This window comes from Diabrotica undecimpunctata, chromosome 9 (genome assembly GCF_040954645.1).
Source record: "Diabrotica undecimpunctata isolate CICGRU chromosome 9, icDiaUnde3, whole genome shotgun sequence".
NCBI lineage: Eukaryota > Metazoa > Arthropoda > Insecta > Coleoptera > Chrysomelidae > Diabrotica > Diabrotica undecimpunctata.
Genome location: NC_092811.1, coordinates 91,491,613 through 91,514,350, shown reverse-complemented (window position 1 = coordinate 91,514,350; position 22,738 = coordinate 91,491,613). Strand labels below are relative to the sequence as shown.

At 33.5% G+C, this 22,738-nt stretch overlaps 1 protein-coding gene across 3 annotated transcripts in view; it reads right to left on the bottom strand.

The window, feature by feature from the left end:
* The window catches only part of LOC140450290 (LIM/homeobox protein LMX-1.2-like), a 62,582-nt gene that overhangs the window by 13,451 nt on the left and 26,393 nt on the right, over window positions 1–22,738 (bottom strand). The window contains exons 3-5 of one of the 3 annotated variants that reach the window (XM_072543831.1): window positions 16,529–16,727; window positions 9,657–9,902; window positions 6,538–6,932 (exon numbers count right to left, since the gene is read on the bottom strand). In XM_072543831.1, coding sequence (XP_072399932.1) covers window positions 6,538–6,932; window positions 9,657–9,902; window positions 16,529–16,727 — 840 coding nt within the window. The remainder of the gene's footprint in view (window positions 1–6,537; window positions 6,933–9,656; window positions 9,903–16,528; window positions 16,728–22,738) is intronic. The other 2 variants (XM_072543833.1, XM_072543832.1) reach the window with 2 other exon arrangements.

Genomic DNA, 22,738 nt, shown 5'->3' with positions numbered 1-22,738 from the left:
TAAGCTTCTTAGTCGTCTTCCATAACACTGGTAATTTACTGTAGATCTTTGTTGTTTCTACATCTTTGTCAGGTCTTCCTCGTATGGCGTTTTTCAGCAATGAGTTGGCGAATGTGCAAGAGAACATTTTTGGTATGTGTTGGTTTGTGTTCAGTTCGTGGCGTAAATTGCCGTGCCGCTTTTTGCACAAGTGTGTTGAGGAGTTGATCTTCAGATTAAGATTCGTGTTTTCTTCAAGGTAGGATTCAACATTTGCTTTAATTTGATCTAGTTTAAATCATAATTCACTTGACAACAAGGAGCATTTCAGGAAGATAATAGGCTTCTGTTTTTTGATCCGTGGAAAATTATGACGTATGGTTTCCACGCATCAGCTATAAATCTATTAAAAGTATAGTTTTTATTATTGATACCAAAAATTGATGAAGTGACTAGTACTAGCGTTAAAATCCAACTATTGTAAAGTATATGAATATCAATAGAGCTTTTATCGATTCTCGGAAAATATTACCTTGATAGCGTATAATTTCTGCTAAAGGCATATCTATTTTAGTAAATAAGGGTAACATAGTAGTGAATAAAAGTGAGTTTGGACAAGCATGTGATGAAAAATATATGCGTCATATAAGTAAAGACATTAGGTTGAGATATCAGTTATCAAAGTAGGTAAGTCTTTTGTTAAGCAACTAAAACCGTATGTATTGCCTATGATACCCTATATTTCCGACATATCCTTATCACAAAATTCAATAAAGAGTTTAATTGAAACATATACTAAGTGATATAGAAAAAGGAACACCCAATAAGACTGAATTTATTACAACTAATTTCTAGGAATATGTTTGTTTAATTTGGGACCAAAAACAATCAATTTACCGATAAAGTGGCTTTGATCAGACCAATTGTTTGACCAATGTAGATAGGCATAGAAGGTCTATTACAATGTGAACTTTTTATCGCTAGATCAGAAGTATATTGCAGAAGTATTCAGGTATATTGCAGAGAACGAATGAACTGGAATCTCGAATGAAATAACGTTGTATTTAGTGATTAATTCATATTCTGTTTGAGGAGCATACATGATGGCCGTGCGAGGATGAAAAGACGACGTGGTGAAACATGAGATCCTCAATTTTCTAATAAATTGCACACTGTTACAGTTTTGGTATGGGGGCTATTGTTTATGGAAGCCGGTCACCTTTGGTGTTCATCAAAGGCAACATGACCACCATGCGTTACATCTAGGAATTGATAAACCTACATGTTTTGCCTTATATATGGACGCTTCCCAAAACCACATTTTCAGCAAGATAATACGCAACAAAATACAGCCAGAGTTAGGTTGGCCCATTGCATGATTTGTTGCCTTGGCCCCCTAGCTATCCCGATCTTTCACCCATTGAACACATCTGGTATTTTATGGGAAGAAGAGTACTCCGTTTACCTCATCCTCCTCAGATTCCAGCGAAACGAAGAAAAAGTATCCTGGGATGACATACCTTAAAAGAAAATCGATCATCCAATTAGGAGTTAGCCCAGATAAATTTTTGAGTACGGAAGGCATCGTGGAGGCCCAACCGATTAATAACGTGTTACATGTTTTCCAACGGTTGGATTTTCTGAAATTCTAATACATACGTAGGTCTTTATCATCAATACCTGCCTGCTGAAGAGTGGCTATCATTTCAGCATGTTTTACTGGATCAAAGGCCTTGTGAAAGTCAATAAAACGTATATAAACTGGATGGTCGACATCTCTGCATCTCTGTACGATAACCTGAATACTAAATAGTGCTTCTCTGGTTCCAAGGTTATTGCGAAACCCAAACAATGGGTCACTAAGTTGTTCTTCGATTTTTGGTACATTTTTGAGTACAAAATTGGAAGAAATATTTTTAAAACATTGTTCATCAAGCTGATGGTTTGGTAGTAACTACATCTTTTCACATTTGCTTTTTTAGATATCATCACAAAACTCGACAACAGCCAATCCGTTAGTATAATAACCAGCTTCACAAATTTTATTAAAAAGATTAAGGAGAGATCTTTTACCTGAACTTGCAAAGAGCTTTATTATTTCTACCGTTTCCGTCGCTTTTCTAGTCTTTGCTTATCTTATTGCTTGTTCAATTTCATCCATAGTTATTTCAGGTCCTGTCACTACTTCTTTAATTTCAAATTTATATGTTTTTTGTACTGACCTGTTACTTTATTAATTTTGTTATATATATAAATGCATCATGTTTTCCCTGTAAGTACCTAACTCTTCAATTTCCAAACATTGGGTTTCGAAGTATATTTGTTTTGCTTATTTTGAGTCCTTATCTCCTTATTTATTCGTTTATATATTTTGACGTTTTGTTTCTTAAGTTAAGCTGCTTATTATCGTTTTGATTTGGTTCCAATGATCCATGGATTCTTGTTGTTTGTTGTTCTCAAAATTATGGTTACAATCACCTGACTGTTGTTTCTAATCAATCCATAAACAGTTTGTTAGAAGATCACTGGTGTTTTATCCGTTTAAGCTTTCGCCAACAACAGACTGTGGCACATGAAACATCGACACCAGGAAAAGTTTTTACATATTTTACTTCATTTCTGTAACGCTCACTGATGGTTATGTAGTTATCTGCTGGAGATTTCGAGTTATATAATCTCCGTTTAGGTAGTTTGAAAAAGCTATTCATTTACCAATGAATACCTTTGTCAGGGCAATGAAGAGCAACCAATGGACCAAAATGTTACTAGACTGATGATCGGCTGAGGACAATAGAAGTGCGGTACGATCACCAACATGATGCAAGAACGACTTGAACAAACTTAACAAAAATTGCAAAAGTAACTCAGGATAGATCGGGTTAGAAGAAGGGAGCCCTATGCTCAGCAATAGACGATTGAGGATAGATGATATACATACACATATACACTATTTTAGGTGGTACGCCCTTCCGGTAGGGATCTATGGAGGAGTATCACCGAGCCGCAAGCCCTTATCTCTTGCCGTACTGCTCCACCATAGGCTGATCAGACACCAGCATATTCTAGTCTAAGCCGCAGATTCATTTAGAATTTTAAACTGCTGCGTTAGCCTTTTTGTTTTCTGTACACCGAGCTGGGGATCGAACTCACATCCACTGAACCACTCGCAGTGAAGCGAATGAGAACCGGCCGCCCAGCCCGCTTGGCTATCTGACCGACTGATAGATGATGATAAAGAGAAATAAAAATAAGGCCTTACAAAAGGCCTTAGAGAATGTTATAAACCCCAAAAATGAAGTTAATGTCATCATCCAGCCTTATGTTTCTTGATCATGTAGGCTTGTCTTAATGTTGTTAGCTTTTACTGTTCTTTTATAATGTTTAAATTTTTTTATAAAATCGTCATTTATAGGTTTCCTTGCGACATTGCGACTATTATTGCAACAGTCATCACTCCATTATAAGAATGTGTATGAAGGATGAAAGATATGAATTGGCGAAAAAGCAGTCAACCCGTGATATCCATATCTGCATCAACGACTAAATAAACGATTTACCCGTCTTCCGTCTGGCACACTTTCAGACTTTTTTTAAGAGTATAATAATACACTGTAAATTATACAGGATGTGCCATAACAAGCTTACACTATCTATATATCGGAAACTACTTATACGATATTTATGAAAATTGGTTTATAGGTATTACATGTTATGACAAACTTAAAGAAAATATTTTGACAATGGCACTTCCGGTTATACCTGAAGTGAACAGCAACTTTGTTATTTTAAATGGAACACCCTGTATATTATTGAATTTTTAGATTCTACATAAGATTATAGATAAAATTTGTAAAAAATACCATAGGTCAAAACTTTATATTTTTTGAGTTATTCATCTTTTTGCAAAAATTTTGACAGAGAGACAAATTTTCAAATTTAATATCTCATCCGTTAATAGTTACAATGTCTTGAAATTGGTTGCACACAAAGAGTATGTAATTTACTTTTAGGAATTTATATCGAAATCGAATTTCTAAATACAGGGTGTTCACAAATAATACGCTATGTCTTTAAACTTCAAAGCCCAGTAAGTCAATAATTTTAAATGAAACACCCTGTATTTTATAACTTTATTGAAAAAATTAATAAATTATCTTTCAAATACTATTAGGGTTCCCTATACCTAAAATTAATACTTTTGATGATAAACATATACTTCAAAAGAGAAAGACAAAAAAATTACAGGCTAAGTGAAATATAAATTAGATGTCGAAGATATACACCTGTTGCTTATTTCATTTTAACTTAATTGATTGTTTTATCACTTATAAGAATTAAAAAAGATAAAAACATAATGGATTTAAAAAAAAACAAAAAATTTCTTCCCACACTTCTACAGACCCGCCGTTAATATATATTTTTTTAATACATTATGTTGTTTTCTTTTATTTTTTTAAATGTTATAAATAATAAAATAATTAATTAATTTAAAATGAAATAAATAACCAGTGTATATCTTCCACATCTACTTTATATTTAACATAGTCTATAATTTTTTGTCTTTCGCTTTTGAAATCTTTGTTTATCTCCAAAAGTATTAACTTTAGATTTAGGTATAAAGAACCTCAACTACTTGAAAGACAATTTATTATATATAGATCGGTTTAAAACATTCTCCTACGTCTTCCGATACCCAGTTGCCACTCCTCTCGATTCATCCATAAGTCTTCTTCTATGTCTCTGTCTTTCATTTCTCTATTGATGCCTCCTCTCCAACTAAGGCGGGGTCTTCATCTTTTTTTTTTCTACCGTGAGGCGTCCACAAGTCTTGTTTTGGGAGACGTTCTTCAGACATTCTCTGGACATGACCGTACCATCGGAGTTGTTGGGTACCAATATCGTCTACTATTGTATGTTTTACTTTCATAATTTGTCTTATTCTGTCGTTCGTTACTCTTTCTAGTCTAGATTTTCCAGCTGAACGTCTCCAGAAATCCATTTCTGTTGTCTCAAGTTTTCTCTTGTATCTTTCCTTTATTTGTCATACTTCACTACTGTAGGTAATTATACTTTTAATGATTGTATTGTATATCTTGTGCTTGTTATTATTAGAGATTGATTGATCCCAAAGGATACTATTGAGAAGGGAAATTGCTTTTCTTGCTTGGTTGTTTTTCTCCTCGATTGTGTCGTCTACGTTGCCTTCTTTTGTGATGATCATACCTAAATATTTATATGTGTTGCAATGTTTGATAACTTCTCCATCTTCCAATATGAGGTCCTGTTGTTTCCCGCCGATATACATATACTCGGTTTTTTGGATATTGATTTCAAGTCCCCATTTTTTATACTCCTCGATTAATTTTCGAGTCATATACTCAATATCTTCATAATCTTGTGCTATCACTAGTTGATCATCTGCAAATGACAAAGTGTATATGCTATTGTTGTTAATCGGCATTCCCATATTTCTACATTTGCGCTTCCACAGTTTTAGAGCCTGTTCTAGAAAAATTTTAAATAATGTCGGGGAGAGACCTGCCCTGCTTAAGGCCTTTATTTATTTGGAATCCACTTGACAGATTATTTCCAACCTTTACCTTTTAGTTAGAAAGACAGTTTTATTGACATACTGGGTTCGAAGTTTAAAGAAATTTCGATATAAATTCCTGAAAGTAGATTACATACTCTTAGTGTGCAAAGAATTTCAAGATATTTTAATTGCAAATTAATAAGATACTAACTTTAAAAAGTTTGTCTCTGGCTGTCAAAATTTTTGAAAAAAGATGAATAACTCAAGAAATATAAGGTTTTAACATATAATACCTGATACAAATTTTATCTATAATTTTATACAAAATCTAACAATGCAACAATATACAGCGTGTTTCATTTAAAATAGTAAAGTTGCTGTACACTTCCGATATAACCGAAAGTGGCATATCTGTAAAAATATTTTCTTTAAGTTCGTCATAACTTGTAATCCCCACAAACCAATTTTCATAAATATCGTTTAAGTAGTTTCCGATATAAATAATGTAAGCTTATCGTGGCACACCCTGTATAATATATAAAATATATAACACTTGTACCTTCTTTTAAAACTAATTTTTAAGGTAAAAACAAATATGGGGTATCGCAAAAATTACGCAATAAGTTATTTCCGTAAATAACACGCTTTTCATTCCTTTCATTAAACAGCAAAAACGTTTCATTGAGTTATAAAATATACGCTTTAGAAATACACATGGATTATCATATTGGGAAAATGGCCTCCATGGCGTTGCTTGTCACAACACAACACAATTGGAACCAAGTTCCCATTAGACGTAATTTTTGGGACACCATAATTTGCACCGAAAAAGTATTAAAGTTATGTATACTACTATTTTTAAGGTATAATTAAAAGAATCGCCTTAATTATTTGTCTATCTGACCAAAAGTGATGCTACTCAAAGTAATAGCCAATTTTAAAACAATAACTATGACAGTTCTAAAGGTAATGATAATTCATCCTCCAGCTACTGTGAATTTACCATAAAAAATCAAACTATTTACCATCAGGTGAGTACGGAACGTTGGGATTTAGGGGTTGACTAGAAGTTTGAAAATGGCCATCACCCAAATTGCCCAAACTCATATAATGACCGTGCTCACTACTTGGCGATTCTTGCTTAATAACTTTATCATCCTTATCACCTTTTTCTTTATCACTCGACGATTTCCCGTCGTCCTGTTTGGCTTTTCTTTGGATCTTCTTCATTTTGGCTCTCTGGTTTTGGAACCATACCTGTACTACCCGTACGCTGAGGCCGGTTTCTTTCGCCAGCGCTTCTCGAACTTTGCGGCAGGGTTTGGGGCTGACTTCGAAGGATGCTTTAAACTGGCGTCGTTGAGCAGATGTGAGGATTGTTCTCGGTCGTTTGGGACCTCTTCTGCCATCTCTGGGTCTGCTGAAAGCAAAAAATTAATATTAACTTAGCCGAACACTCAAAAACTTTACTTAACGCTTTCATTACTGATTTCATTGTAGCTAAATAAAACTGTTTAAAATGACTTTAATGGTATTTGTTGATACCTAGAGACCTAACAAAGCGATTGATTTTTTTTACATTGTTGCGAGTCCTTGTATCCTTAGAAAGGACATTTTACATATATGTGCCATTAGTGTTGAATGGTGGGATAAATAAATCCCATCAGTAAAGAAACAAACTTATATTCAAAATAAAAAAAATACATTACACAAAAAAAAACATTACTTCTTATGAATGATGTAAAAAATCAATTTTTGCATAAAGGCACATTGCACGCTGTACAAATAGCCGTAGTTCGAGTTGCTGATTTATTTTGTGAACACCTTATCCTATTAGATATTTGTTGTGGCAAATGGTCTTCAAAGTTGATCATCTGTGTCTGTAGTTTAGATATTCTTCCAGAACGGCCACTAATTCGTCTTTTTACTTTTGATTTCGATCTTCCTAATTCAATTAGCTGTGCTGTTGTTAGTGGCATTAGAAAATTCAAAAGTGAAAATTTTGTATTATCTTGTAAACTTCTTTTATGCAAATCCTTGTAAATAATCCAAGAATTTACAATAGCGTACATAACTAATCTATAAAAACTTTTCTCCACGATTTCGCAGATTTTCGGTCCATATCATATGTGCTAACGTTTTGATCGGCGAAATCTACTCGTCCATAAAATTATTGTAAAAAGTAATTGCTTCTGGACAAGTGAACTCAGCTTTTTCTTCAGTTTTCAGCTTTTTGTTGATAATTTCAACAGTTGTACTGTGACAAATTGGACATCAGCATCACTTATTTCCTATCTTTCTAAATTTGGCTACGTTTACCCGATTGGACATATAGGTTCCTAAACACAAAAAATTAGAGTGTGAAAAATCTATTAAAGCATAGACACACATCTGGTGACCGTATGGTGTTGGCTACAGTTTCAACAACTTGTTCTCCTAGTGTTACAGTAGTTGATGTGGATTTTTTTCCCGAGTAAATATTGAAATCGTATATATATCCTGTGAAAAAATCACTTCGCTGCCACATTTTTACCTCTTTTTACTGGCTTCATAGGAAGATACTGCTTCAGAGCAGATCTCCCTTTGAACTTAGTCATTGATTCGTCGATGGACTGATGAGAACTCTCAGTCTTCTCCTTTACAAAAGTTTGTTTCAAACACGAAACCACTTCTTCGATGTAGTATGTTTTTGATGTATGTATTACCATTTCTTTCAGGATTATTATAGTAGGACTTTCTTATGTCTAGTAATTTAGTATTCAAACTATAACCACTATTGTTTTATTGATATACCAGATTTGTTTATTTTCATATTTTGTTTAGAATGACATTTATTATAGAGCTAATTTTAAAATACAGTATTTACCCGGTTGTTAAGGGAAATTAAATCATATAAATATATATATTTTTTAAATCTAACTGAATATCGAATTTTTTTAAATTGAGATTTCTGTTTTTCTAATATGTATTTTAAAATCTGTCCATCTTATTAAAATGAGCTTTTGATTTAACCAGTAATAAATATAAGTATGTATATGTAGTAAGTAATAAATAATGTGGAATAAAGGTAAACAAGTTCCCGATAAATAACATTCGTTACGCCGACGACACCGCGATAATAACAGACAACGAACATGATATGCAGTTGATGTTAAATAAAATAAACACCATAGGAAAAATGTATGGCTTGAAGATAAATGCTGGAAAAACTAAATGCATGGCAATAAGAAAAAACGCACTTTTAAGAATACAACTGCAAGTAGATAATGCTCCAATCGATCAAGTGAAAACATTTAAATACTTGGGAATGATGATGAATGACCAATGGGATCCTCAATAAGAAATAAAATGCCGTACCGAACAAGCAAGACAAGCTTTTATCAAATTTAAACCGCTACTATGTAACCGCAATCTTTCCTTCAATCTCCGCTACAGGATGGTTAAATGCTATGTATGGTCCATATTGTTATACGGCATGGAAACATGAACGTTAATAGTACCTTCCATTAATAAGTTGGAGGCCTTCGAAATGTTGCGAATAGTGTTCCGCATATCATGGACAGATAGGGTGAGAAACGAGAAAGTCTTAAGAAAGGCAAATACTGAGAGAGAACTACTCAATTTGGTCAAGGTACGAAAAATTGGATACTTCGGCCATATTCTGATAGGAAAAAAGTACGCAATCACTCAACTAATCATCCAGGGAAAGATTGAAGGCAAGAGGGGAGTAGGTCGCAAACAAATGTCGTGGCTACGGAACATAAAGAACTGGACAGGCATAAATAACACTGGCGATCTTTTGCATGCCGCAAAAGACAGACGTCTGGCCTTAAGATAATTCGCCAACGTACTATAGGTGCATGGCACTATAAGAAGAAGAAAAGTAAGTAATAACATTGTATTTTCTTATTTTTCTTAAAGGTTTCCTTCACTTGGATAATGAATAAATCATTCTGACAGGTCTACCAAAAGACTATAAGGTAAGTGTGATTGTTTTTATTTCCTTTTGTTATTATAATTATTTGGAAAAAGGTTTAACGTATTTATTATTTTTTTTTTCTTATTAAACCAACTTCAACATCTAGGATTCTGAGTTTTCCTTATTTGCTAATTTGCATAATACTTATATTGATAAATATCTTACCTATTTTCATCCAGCAGATCATCGTCTCCCGAACTAGCCTGTTGTAAAAGATACAGCTCCTTCTCAAAGTCTCCTCTACAAAATAGCTGCCCAGCTCTAAGAACGAACTGTTCTCCTTTCTGGAGAGGTTGACCGCAAGCTACACAGGCGAAACAAGGTAAGTGGAATACGTGCTGTTGGGCCCTCATCACCATTTCGTGAGGAAGTAATCGGTCTCCACATCTCGAACACTTCACTCCAAATATCCTAGAAAAGAAAAAAGAAAAAAATAAATATAACGCCAAATTATTTTCGGAGTTTACAGGCTGTCATCTCTAATTATTTGTTCATTGTGTTTCAACTGAAACTGTACTCGTATTCGCGATAGCCAATTCTGACAGGGGGCGCTCAAGATTTCAAAGATGGACGATCACTTCGGGAAAACAAATCATTTTGTCATTTGGCGAAGTTGGCGAAAAGTTGGAGTACGTTCTTCACAGTTTATTTGTTTGTGATTCCAGTTTATACATACGGCAATTGTCTCCCAAACCCGAATACAAATAGAAGTAAATGTAATATAAATATTTAATCAACACTTGGAAAGTAATCGTTCTCAGTAAAATGTAAACTGCACACAGTCATGTACTTGGTTATAGGTTTGCCAATTCGTAAAATGCATTGCCAAACTTTTTTCATATTCTCGTGCAGCGGAAACTTATGTATGGAAGTTTTTTTTTGTGAATTATAATAGGATGAACATTGATGAACACTGCAATAGTTTTTTGAAAACGAAGTCATTGTTAATTACAATATAAACCGGTCGCTAATATGTATACAAATTAATGACAATTTCAAGGTTTTCCCAAAGTGAATGCTTTTGAAATCTACCACCAGGCATCGCCCTTTTTGCGGTTCCTCGCGAATTATAAAAGGCAATGTGTCAATACAACGTATCCAAAACTCTCAATAAAAAGCAAACATTCAGTGTTAGCACAATAGAGCTGATTCAAGCAGATGATGCAAACATCATACCTAAAATATGGTCCAATTATGTACGACATGCAATAAATAAAGAAAAACTAATAAAAAAAATGATAAAATAAAAATTATTTTATCATTAATAATTAGAACACTTTCTATTTTAAAAAACTTAGTATGAAGTAAAAACTTTTTGAGTAAATCATGTAAAATTCTCACTGAAAACCTAGAAATAATTATTCATCATCATTATCAACCTGTATCCGTCCACTACTCGACATAGGTCTCCCCCAGATCTTTCCACCTGTCTGTGTCTTGTGCGGCTTCCATCCAGTTATAGCTAACACGCTTCAGGTCGTCAGTCCACCTAATTGGTGGGCGTCCTCTGCTCCCTATTCTTTCTTGTCTTGGTCTCCACTCTAAGATACGTCTTGCCCATCAGTTGTCTGATAATCTGGCGACGTGTCTTGCCCATTTCCATTTTAACGGCGCGATTTTTTCGATGACGTTTGTTGTTTTTGTTATACGACGTATTTCTTCGTTTGGGATTCGGTCTCTCAGAGAGACACCCAACATCTGTCGCTTCATAGCCATCTGAGTCACGCGAATCTTATTAACTACCTTTTTTGTGAGTGTTAATGTTTCCGCTCCATATGTGAGTATTGGTAACACACATTGGTTAAAGATTTTCCTTTTGACGCATATGGGTAGATCTGATTTAAATTCCAACCTTCGATAGAAGATGGAACTTAAAGAAGAAGAAGAATGTAAAAGTAACTCCTTTAAATAAGCATTTTAGATACTTTGTTAAATATTTAGTAAAAATAAAATTTTTATTCCTAATGAATACTACATCTCTTGATCTGGCTGTACTGTTGATCTGGGTTGTATAAATTCAAACTGGTTTTCGAGTACCTATTTCCGTTTACTTACGTATTAGTCTGTCAATTACCTTTATTCATAATTTCATGATGTGCCCTGTATTTTATATAAATTGTTAAACATATTCATTGTTTTTGTACACAGATACTGTTTCTATATTTATCTGGTTTTTGCCCATAATTCTTCCAATTATTCTATTCATGATTATTATAAATATAAGTGTGCTCAAATTGTTTACGTATTTTAATACATTGTCAAACAATACATACAAACTCTGTAAATATAATATCTAGCAATAAAACAAGCATTGACATTGTAACTAGATGAATTGAAGCACCAAAAAAACCTACCGGGACAAAATTTTTCATTTTATAACAAGCCATAATGCCAGAAAGTCTATACAATATATACAATGTATATACACACCGCGAGGCAACATCCGCATCCCCCGATTTATCTCGGAGATCCCTTAAAGGCCATAGAAGGCCTTTATTGGATCCGCTTCAACGCTTTTCCGAACTCATATCGCGAGCAAAAAGGGGGTAAAGGGGAGAGCGAACGGCGTAGCGTGTATATAGAAAGCTCCCTAGTCGATTGTAATAAAGAATAGAGTTTTCCGCGTTTTTCTTTTCAAAAAAGCCTCGCCGTTTCGATTTTCTCTTTTTGTTGTATTTTATGGAAATAGCAAATGATTTTTCTTTCGCTTTTTCTTTTCTTCAATTCCTGCGTTATTTTGTAGCCGGATATTAAAAATTGCTTTTGTGGCAGATTCAGAGAAAAATGTATTCAGGATGAGCTTTTTACTCTAACAGATGATCGTTTATTTGTCACATCTGCTCATTTGTCCTTTTCGCAATTGTAATGCCTTATTTATTAACTTGTCACAACTATTCTTTAATTTATTTTTCTCTTGTAACAGTTTCAGTTGAAGAGATGTTCTCTGTCTTTTGGACATTTACTTTAATTTTTCATTGGTGTCCCATCATCTAGCATTTACCTCACACACATGAAATTTATAGTATAATTTATTGAGAACTAAATAACTTTAATAGTAAAAAAGTAAAGAACATAAATTATCTTCTTAATTCAGATTCAGAATTCAGAAATGGTTACGAATCTCAGAATTATCCTTGATAGATAACTTGGAATGTACACCTAGCAAATATCACTATCCACGTAACAAGGGTTCTTTTGACTTGCCATAGGCCGTGTGACAAGACATTAAGTATGGAACCTAAAATGATATATTGGTCATAGATAACTATAAATATTATAGTGCTTCTTTTATCCTACAAAACTATTTTACCTTATTCCAAAAGAGCCTTGATGTAAAGAATATCAGAAAAAAGAAAATGAACTTGGTACAGACTGCTGGGAAAACATTCCAGGTCAAATGCAAACAAACAACTTGTAACTTTTTCCTCGCAATGCAAAAATACTCGCAGTACTTCAGAAAAGTGACAACCCAATAGGTAATTTGAGTAATTGCCAGACGTTTTCACTAAACACTGCTCACTCGGTTATTATCTCTGTAAAATGGGCGGGCAAAGTGGATAAAACATCATGCAGATTCTGCGAAAATGTAGAGAAAATGGTTGAACATATCAGAGTAATTGTTCGTCAACGCACTAAATACATGGAACATGTCTTTTTAGAACCTGATTAGCTAACAAAAGTAGCTCCGAAACGGATAATATTCTTTCTTAGAAGTTCAGATCTTTTGGACAAAAGCATATATGTAGGGTATATATAACAAATCTTTCTGGCTACATTTTGAAAAGGTTTTAGCTTTCCATATTTGCGTAAATCTTGTTCTATACACCCTACTGCTATTTTTGCCTTTTCCTTTGTTTTTCTTATCTTCAAACCGTACTTGTTCAATTTATCCACTAACTTTTTCAATAAAGTAAATTGATTGAAGGCACTGTCACTACTACTTGTAATTGTCAAACTTTATAAGAACAAGGAAAGATGGATTTCTTTACTTGAAAGTTTCAGAACAGGACTTAATAATTAGAACCACTCGTTTTATCTTAAACACGATACAATATCAAAAAACTCTTAAAGCAGGTTACGTACGGAGAAAAAAAGAGAGTAAAGACGCCTCAGAAGAGAGGAAAACCGTAATGAACAGAAAACGTTAAATAATATACAGTTGAAGCACTGAAGCACCAGCAAGAGAGCAACATAGCAACAAAAATTGCCAAACTTAAATGGAGCTTCGCGGGCCACACTGCTAGACAAAAAGACAAACGTTGGAATACTACAATACAACATTGGAGACCTTACGAAAGTAAACGACCAAGAGGAAGACCACAGATGAGATGGGTTGGTGATATTAAAAGAATAGCCGGAACAAATTGGAAATATGTTAGGATAGAGACCGATGGAAGAAGTTGGGAGAGGCCTATGTCCAAATATGGACGACAGAAGGCTAAGAAGAAGAAGACCAGCAAGAGAAGAAGTGTCAAATGCCATTCACAAACTTAAAAATAATAAATAAACTTAAAAATAAAAGCCTTGTGAATCAAAAAAATCTGTTCAAAAATGTACAAGGAAGGTGGTGACAAACTTTTGGCAACAATTCATAAACTAATAGCACTTATTCTCCTCCTCTTCCTCGGTCCTAATCCCTTTTGGGGTATGGTGACACCATCAGGCCTTTACGGTTTTTGCACGATTTCTGTCCATCCTTCTCTGTCCTGGGCTAGTTGTTTGGCTTCGTGTAACCCTTGGTTAATCAGTATTTTTGTTTGATCTACCCAACGGTTTGGAGATCTTCCCCTAGGTCCCTTTCCTTCAACTCTACCCTCGACTATCAGTTTTTCCATCGTGCCTGTTCTTCTAGCAATGTGTCCAAAATACTGCAAATATCTCTGTTGTATTTGTTTAAGCAATCTATTCTTTACATTAAGTTGTTCTAATATCGATACGTTAGTGCGATGATCAATCCAGGATATTCTCAACATGCGGCGGTATACCCACATTTTAAAAGCGTCCAGTTTATTTTTATCCGCTTTCTTTAAGGTCCACGTTTCGGATGCATATGTCGCTATGGGAAAAATGAGCGCCCTTACCAGCCTTAGTTTTGTATGTATTGTTATGCTAGAATTTTTCCAAATTGCTACCAGTTTCATCATAGCTGTTCTGGCAATAGTCAACCTTCTACGTATCTCTCTGTCACACCCTCCGTCATTTGTTATTAGGAACCCAGGTATATGAAACTATTTACTACTTCAAAGCCCCCAATTTTTTTAATGTGTTGAAGATTATTCCGAGCTCTGTTTACTATCATTACTATGATCTTTGTCGTACTCCTATTTAGCTGTAGTCCATATGTTTTGCTTTTTTCCTCCAGATGTCTCATTATGTCTTCCATTTCTTCTTGATTTGCCGCAATTATTAAAGTGTCATCTGCATATCTCAAGTTATTGATTTTTTGACCTCCTACTGATATTCCGCCCTTCCATCCGTCTAGTATCTTCGCATAATATGTTCGCTGTAGATATTAAACAGAGTTGGCGAGATTATGCATCCCTGCCTGACACCTGCCTCTGTTCTGAAATGATCGGAATAGGTGTTGTTTATTTTTACTGTGCACTTATTATTTTCATATAGACTTCTGATTAGTTGAATTAAGTGGTGGGGTGTTCCCATTTCCGCTAATAGGAACCATAGCTGCTGCCATTTGACTTTATCGAAGGTCTTTGTGTAATCCACAAAGCACATAAGCATAGGATTATTGAATTCACGAGTTTTTTCGATTAGCTGTCTGACATTAAGGATGTATAGATCCTATATATCTTAGATCTTATATATCTAGCACTTATACTGCAGAATTAATTGATACCAGAGGAGTGGCTAAAGGGAATAATATGCCCGCTCCATAAAAAGGGTGATCAACCTTAATAAGCATATATATTGATATATGGAGTCCAAAAATACGACAGATTACTTGGTATCCTTGAAAGAAAAATACTTCAAAGGATTTTTGGGGCCCCAAATGAAAATGGGCTATGACGTCGAAGATATAACTTAATTATACCAGCTATAAATATATCCAGATACAGTGAAATATTTCAAGTACAGCAAGCTGAGCTGGATACATTGCTAGGATGTCAAATAACAAGGACACAAAAAGATTGATATTTTTAAACTCAGAAGGCAGAAAAAGTAGAGAACAACAGCGCAGAAGATGGATTTACGATATAGAGGAAGACCTTAAGATTTATCTACGAGCAAGCCAAGATCCTCTGAGGATCATCGAGCCAATTATATTGATGATGAATTTGAACGTAAACTACTTAATCTCTTTATATATCGTCTGTTTTGTGATAAAATGTTCCTAAATGTTTGATCGGTATTTAAAAGATAACTCTCGCAAATAAATGAAATATGTTCTCTATAACATGGTGCTTGGTTATTGATTAAGGTTTATCCAATTCTACAACCTTTTTACTATCTCTTATATACTTCTGCATATATCCCTTATATAGTTATATACCCTTGTACTACCTTTAATCCTTCAATGTCTCAAATTCACATCGAGATAAGATAAAGAAAAACAACTTGAAATAACAGTAATGTGTTACTTCTTACAAATTAAAAACGTCCTTCAGAGTTATACATATTTGTATATACAAGAGGCTTATATAGAACCATCTTGATATCCGGTTTCTAAAAAGTGTACAGTAAATTCCAAGAATCTTTTCCGTAATGTAGACTGTGGTGCTTTGCCAATTTAATAATTCTAAAATATTTTAATGATATATTCCTTTCCAGTTTTCCGAAAATCTTTTTAACATTTCCAAGTCAATTAAATGTATTTATCGGATTCAAATTTTCAAGAATTTGATACACACTATTTTTATACCGAATTATAGTAGGAACCCGGAGAGTTAAGAGAATATCTCACTAGTGGATTATTATGACTCACGCTGTTGATTTATGGATACTACTAATTGCTCAAAAACAGTCGTAGATTATCTACATTAGAGCCGGTTAAAAAATATCTTGCTTATGCCTATGCTTACCTATCATAATCAGCCTTGCAATAAAGTTTGGTATTCCTAGTGTAACACGAATGGGACAGCAGTACTCCACATATCGAACAGCAGAGACAATGTTCGTGCCAGCTTGATTCTGCTACTCGCATCAGGTACCTATCGTGGATTTTGTGGCCGCATCCTTCGCACATTTCGTAAGTCTTTTCGCATTTTATTATACTGCTATCTGCATCAAAAAATTAATAGTGTTTAGGATATACCTGACAGTAAGTATAACATAATTAAAATATATATTTTACCCATGTAAATCACCATCATTTGTACCCTTTACGTTAACTACAAACGTTAATATATATATATATATATATATATATATATATATATATATATATATATATATATATATATATATATATTGTTATGATTCTGGATTATTAAATTTAGAAAAATCTTTTAAAGGATATAAAGGAAAAGTGCGTCATATTGTTTAAAGTGATTTCAAGAACTGTTAATCTTCCATAGATTTGAAAGGACAAATATAGGTATAAGAGTTTTACGAAACAATTACCATTGAAAATTAAAATACGGTTTTGGGTTTTTCCTAAAATTAAAATTTATTTGTAAGCGATTTTACCTATGAAGATATGATTAGTAAAGATTAGGATTTTAGTGAAACTTATGTGGTTCCTACAAATAATAGCGAAAACTATCCAAAAAATTGTTTGTTTTAAAAAACGTTTTTTTCACAAAAACGTATTTAAAAAAAAAATTTAACAAACAAACATTTAAGTAAAATTATGTTGTAAAATCATCACAGAAAATGTAGTCATTTCTATAAAAATTATAGGTTATACGTACACTTAACTAGAAACAAAACAATTGGTTGTGAATTCATAATTATTAACTTAAACCGGCAGAACGTTAGATGTTAGTCTTAAAATGATAACATATATCAAATTAATATAATAGTATACCTAATAGGAGCTGGATTTTCTGAAAAAGAAGAAGTGAAGACTTATTTTATGAAGTAAAAGCGATATTATATATCACATATCGCTCCTTAAATACAAAAGTCACACATTCCAAAAAATATCAAAACTGATTTTTTTGCATAAAATGCATCTTAACCGATGAAACTTTAATATTTCGCTCAACCAGCCGTCGTTTTATGATCAAAAGCACCCGTAAACCCACATACGTTAAGTTTTGTTTTGTACCGTTTCTGTAACTGAGTTCCGTGCAAAACTACCACATCCTCAGTTGCCATCAGACATTCGGCACGAGTGCACGCATTTTTTATGAAAAACTAACACATTCCAAAAAACTGCTAAAAGACAGGTGAAATTATATATTCAAAAGTGCCACATTCAAAAATACATTCGTATTGCAGATCACATACACGTAAGTATCTTATCATTTTTATGTGCAATAGTACAATATTTTAAAATAGGTTAGTTTTTCGTTTATAAATTTCATATTCTCGCTTATTTTTGTATGCAATACTACCATATTTTGAATTATGTTAGTTTTGCAAAAAATAATTGGAATTATTTTCTTATTTCTTTATTCTAAAGTTACATATTTCGAAATATGGTATCTTTGTATTTGAAAGTGATCTCTAAATAGATTTTATTTTATATATTAAAAAGCAATTTTTAGTTTTACTGTTGTTTTATCGGAAAGTTTTTGTAGTTTTTGGAGTAATCTTATGGGTTAAACAAAATAATTTAGAAATTTTAAAACCAATTAAATTTTACTTACCCATATAGATACATTATAACGCCTATTTACGAGAAAGTAAGTTGTTTGATACAGGTAGGTACTTATAATTAATTTTTATTTTCAGAATGGCAAGAAGAGCGCAACGTATTTTGGACATGATACCACCAATAAATGACCCTCGAGATGAACAGCAATCTTCTTCAACAATACGACCTAGTGAACTGGATTCAATTGACATTCAGACTGACAATATTATTTATCATGAATATGATGCTAATGGCATTAGCTCTCTACCGGACAGTCAGTTATCTTTAGAAATTCTGAACTCCGTTGAAAACAACGAAGATATTCACACTAAGAAAGTTTATGATGCCAAAAAAATGGGTCCTGTATGTTTCGATAAATGTAAATTAAAATGTTCTACAGAGTTTACGTTTGAAGAAAGAATACACATCTTTGAAAGGTTCTGGGAGTGCGGTGATCTGGAAATCCAACGACAGTTTATTCACGATCACATGACCAAGGTAGAACCAAAATATAGATACGTTCGTGAAGGTAGCAGTCGCAAAAATTACAATCACTCATTTTATCTGACTCGGAATAATAAAAAACTTGGGTATGTAAAGTATTCTTCATGAATACCCTTGCAATCTCAGATACTATGATCAGAACCGTTGTCAAAAAACAGTCCGAAACTGGTGTGCACTTTAAAGATAACAGGGGAAAACATAACAACCATAAGACACTAGACTCAGAGCTGACCGATGGTGTCAAAGCACACATCAATTCAATACCCCGCATAGAAAGTCATTACTGTTAATCGCGATCGACTCGGGAGTATATTGAGGGCGGGTTAACAGTCGCGGCACTACATCGACATTACGTAGACAAATGTGAATCTGAAGGTAGACGACACGTTTCATATCAAGTATACTACAACATATTTATACATGATTTTAACTTATCTTTCTGGCAGATACTTCATCAAGAAGGATCAATGCGAAGATTGCATGGCTTACCAAAACGCTGAAGATAAATCGTTAATATAAGAAACTTACGACGAGCACCTGAAGCAAAAGACTCTCGCTAGAGCTGAAAAAGATAGAGATAAAGAGCTTGTGAGTAATACCTTCGTAGTGGCTGTGTACGACCTCCAAGCGGCGATGCCTTGTCCACGGGGTGATGTGTCGAGCTTCTATTATACGTCTAAATTAAATCTACTTAATTTCACAGTAACCGAGCTCGGTACAAAGGACACAACTTGTTTTGTATGGCACGAGGGAGAAGGAGCCCGAGGTATTAATGAAATTGGCTCCTGTGTTCTAATGTATCTTAGAAAATTGAATGACAATGTCACGGAACCTTGTGATGTCACTTTCTATAGCGATAATTGCTGTGGCCAACAAAAGAACAAATTCATGCTGGCAATGTACCAATACGCAACTCAAGAATTGCCAAACATCAAGAGTATTACTCATAAGTGCCTAATAAAAGGGCACACCCAAAACGAAGGAGACTCTGTTCATTCTGTCATCCAACGTAACATTACTAGAGCATTGAAATCATTTCCAATTTACGTTCCAGACCAGTATATCACTCTGATTAAAACAGCAAAGAAAACTGGAAAGCCTTATACTGTTGAAGAACTGACACATGAGAATTTTTTTGACCTCAAACCTCTGTGTACAGGAAACTACAATATAGATGATGATGGCAATAAATTCAAATGGACCGATATAAAGATTCTGAAGGCGGATAAAGTAAGCAATGGCATATTTTTCTTTAAAAGTTCCTACGAAGAGGAAGAGTTCAGGTCGGTATTTACGTTGAGAACACGCCGCACGAAGTCAACGGCAGTGCCTGATAATAATTTTACTCTAAACCAACTTTACACTGAAAAATTTACAGTTCCTGAAGCAAAGAAGCAAGGCATTCTAAAGCTAATCCAAAAAAACGTAGTGCCAAGATTTTATGAATCTTTTTATGATAATCTCTAAATTAGTGCACAAGTTACTGTTGTTAACTGATTTTTAATGTTTTCGTTAAGTTTTTTTTGTTCTTTACGAGCATTACGCTCAATGTAGTTTTAAGAAAACGTTTTATAAAAATATTTTTGTAAGAACCACGTTTATGTGCTTCATACGGTTGTGATTAGTGTAGATCATGGAAATGATTATTTTGAAGGTGTCTTTCTCCTTAGTGCCTTATTTTATAAGACTATAACTGCTAATAATACTATTTTAAGATAAAGTTACCTCTGTTTCTCTTAAAGGTTTTTGCTTAAAAGGTTAAATTTTGTTTTTAACGTAAATTTATTCCTCTTATCTACTACTATAGGTAATATTAAAGACTTAATTGATGATCTCATGATAAAATTAACAATTATTTGTTTTCCCTTAGCAAGTTTAGTATGTAGTAAGTTAGTATGTGCCTTTTTTTTAATAAATTGACATTTTGTAAGGTTGACAACTGAAAATAAAACTCAAATTTTCCTAATTATGGTGGTTTAATTTTTAAAATTTTAATGTTCTCGACGACAAAGTCTATATACAAAACTAACTTATTTGCATTTTTTCGACAGTCCATTCGAGCTATGGTTAAGATTGCTTTATTAATATATAGGCTATTTAATTACGCATCTTTTGATACCAAAAAAATCTACCTAATAAACATAGTTTATACAAAAATCATAAAGTAATCCAAATTATTTTTGTAAATGCCTCTCCTGTACAATTTGCTTATTTTGACTTGTGGTGCTTTTGTATTTAAGGAGCGATATATAATAAAACTTATATAATTGACGATGAATTGTCTTTATTAATAGATTTGTAGTTATCTGAAGGTAACAATAATGAGTAGGTATTAGATGATTAAATTGTAGGTATCTGTCTTTTTATTAATAGTTTATCTCTTGAAAAATGAATGTCATCTCGAGAAACAATATTTTTGAATAATTACTCTCCGTGGATAGGATTTTTACATTCGGAAAACCGAAAGAGTGCCCTCTTGTGTGGCTAGGCAACATCTATCAGCGTGTAATCTAATGTCACTCTTGTGAAGAGTCAAACAGCTGGAAACTTTTTGGAATTTGTGACCTCTATAAGAAGCTTTACAGCCTAAACAACTAAATTTGTATACATCACTTTTATCTGAGTTTGATACTTTGTCTTTCAATGACTTGTACAAAGATTACACATCTAGAGTGCTTTTATAAGCAATTTTTACAATTGGTAAGTATCGAGCAACAATTTTGTGGTGTGACATCACATCAAAAATGAGTGACATCCTCAATAAATGAAAGTGATACAAAAGATTTTAAAAAAATCATATGTGGGTTAATGGGATTCAGAGCTAACTTTTATAGCACCCGTACTTTGGGAAGGGTTTTCTTGTGTGTTAAGTATAACAGAGGATGTGTTGAAGATAATTCTTCTGAGTAAGGATTTCGGGTAAGAATTATCTATATTAATGGAATAATTGTAAAAGAATGTTGAGATTCTTCTTTCCAAAAACAGGGTCAGCCAGTTCACAAACTCTTGTAGTCATTTGTTTCACTAGACTAACTTTCATGCTTGACTTGTGGTAAGAATGGTCGTTGAGGTATCTCCCAGAGTTACACGTTTTTCTATACCAATCAATTTTATTGATGTTATCTAGTTCTCTAGTAAACATTGTAATTTTGATCCTCGTTTTCAAGAATAAATTGAATGTGGGGTCATACCTATTGAAAATGTCTAAAAACTCAGTCTCTAAACCTAGTGGACAGCACATAATATTTTTTATAAAAGGAACGTTAAAGGAACAACCTGGAGAACAATATCCAACAGATCGCCCATTACTTAATATGTAGCCAGAATTGGGGAGATATTAGTTCCTATAGGAGTGGCAAAAATTTGTTTATATTTGTTCTTAAAAGAAAAACAAGTGGAAGTAAACAAGAAATCTATCATCTCAATAAACATACCATAATCAATGTCACATACTGCAGAAATTTTATCCAAGTGTTTATGAGTAGACCATAGAATGGCATTTAAGTAAACATTACTTCAGAGACCACATCCAGACTGACGAGAACATAATTATGTGGTAAGACAGTTCTGTTAAACAACTTGACAACTTGGAAAGAGTCTCTGATGTAGTAATCATTATTCGAATCATAAGCTTCAATTAAAATATTAGTGAGAAAGCTCGCAATATGTTTAGTTGGTGAGCCTATGGAGGAAACTATAGGTCTCATACTTAAGGTAAATTAATGGATTTTAGGAAGGGTGCAGAATTTTGCAACAACACATTTATAGGATGAGAGTTTCTTTTTAGTGTTTGAATTTATTTGTTTCTTTTGCCAAAGGCGTTTTATTAAGGCATTAGATTTATTTTGAATATTACTTGTTGGGTCACTAGGGAGAGTTTACATAATTCGATTAACTTATTCACTAAAAACTCGCTCAAAGGTAGGAGTTCCCCTTCCCTCTTTGAAGAAACTAAACGTTTCCTCAAATCCCCAAGCTTTTGAAG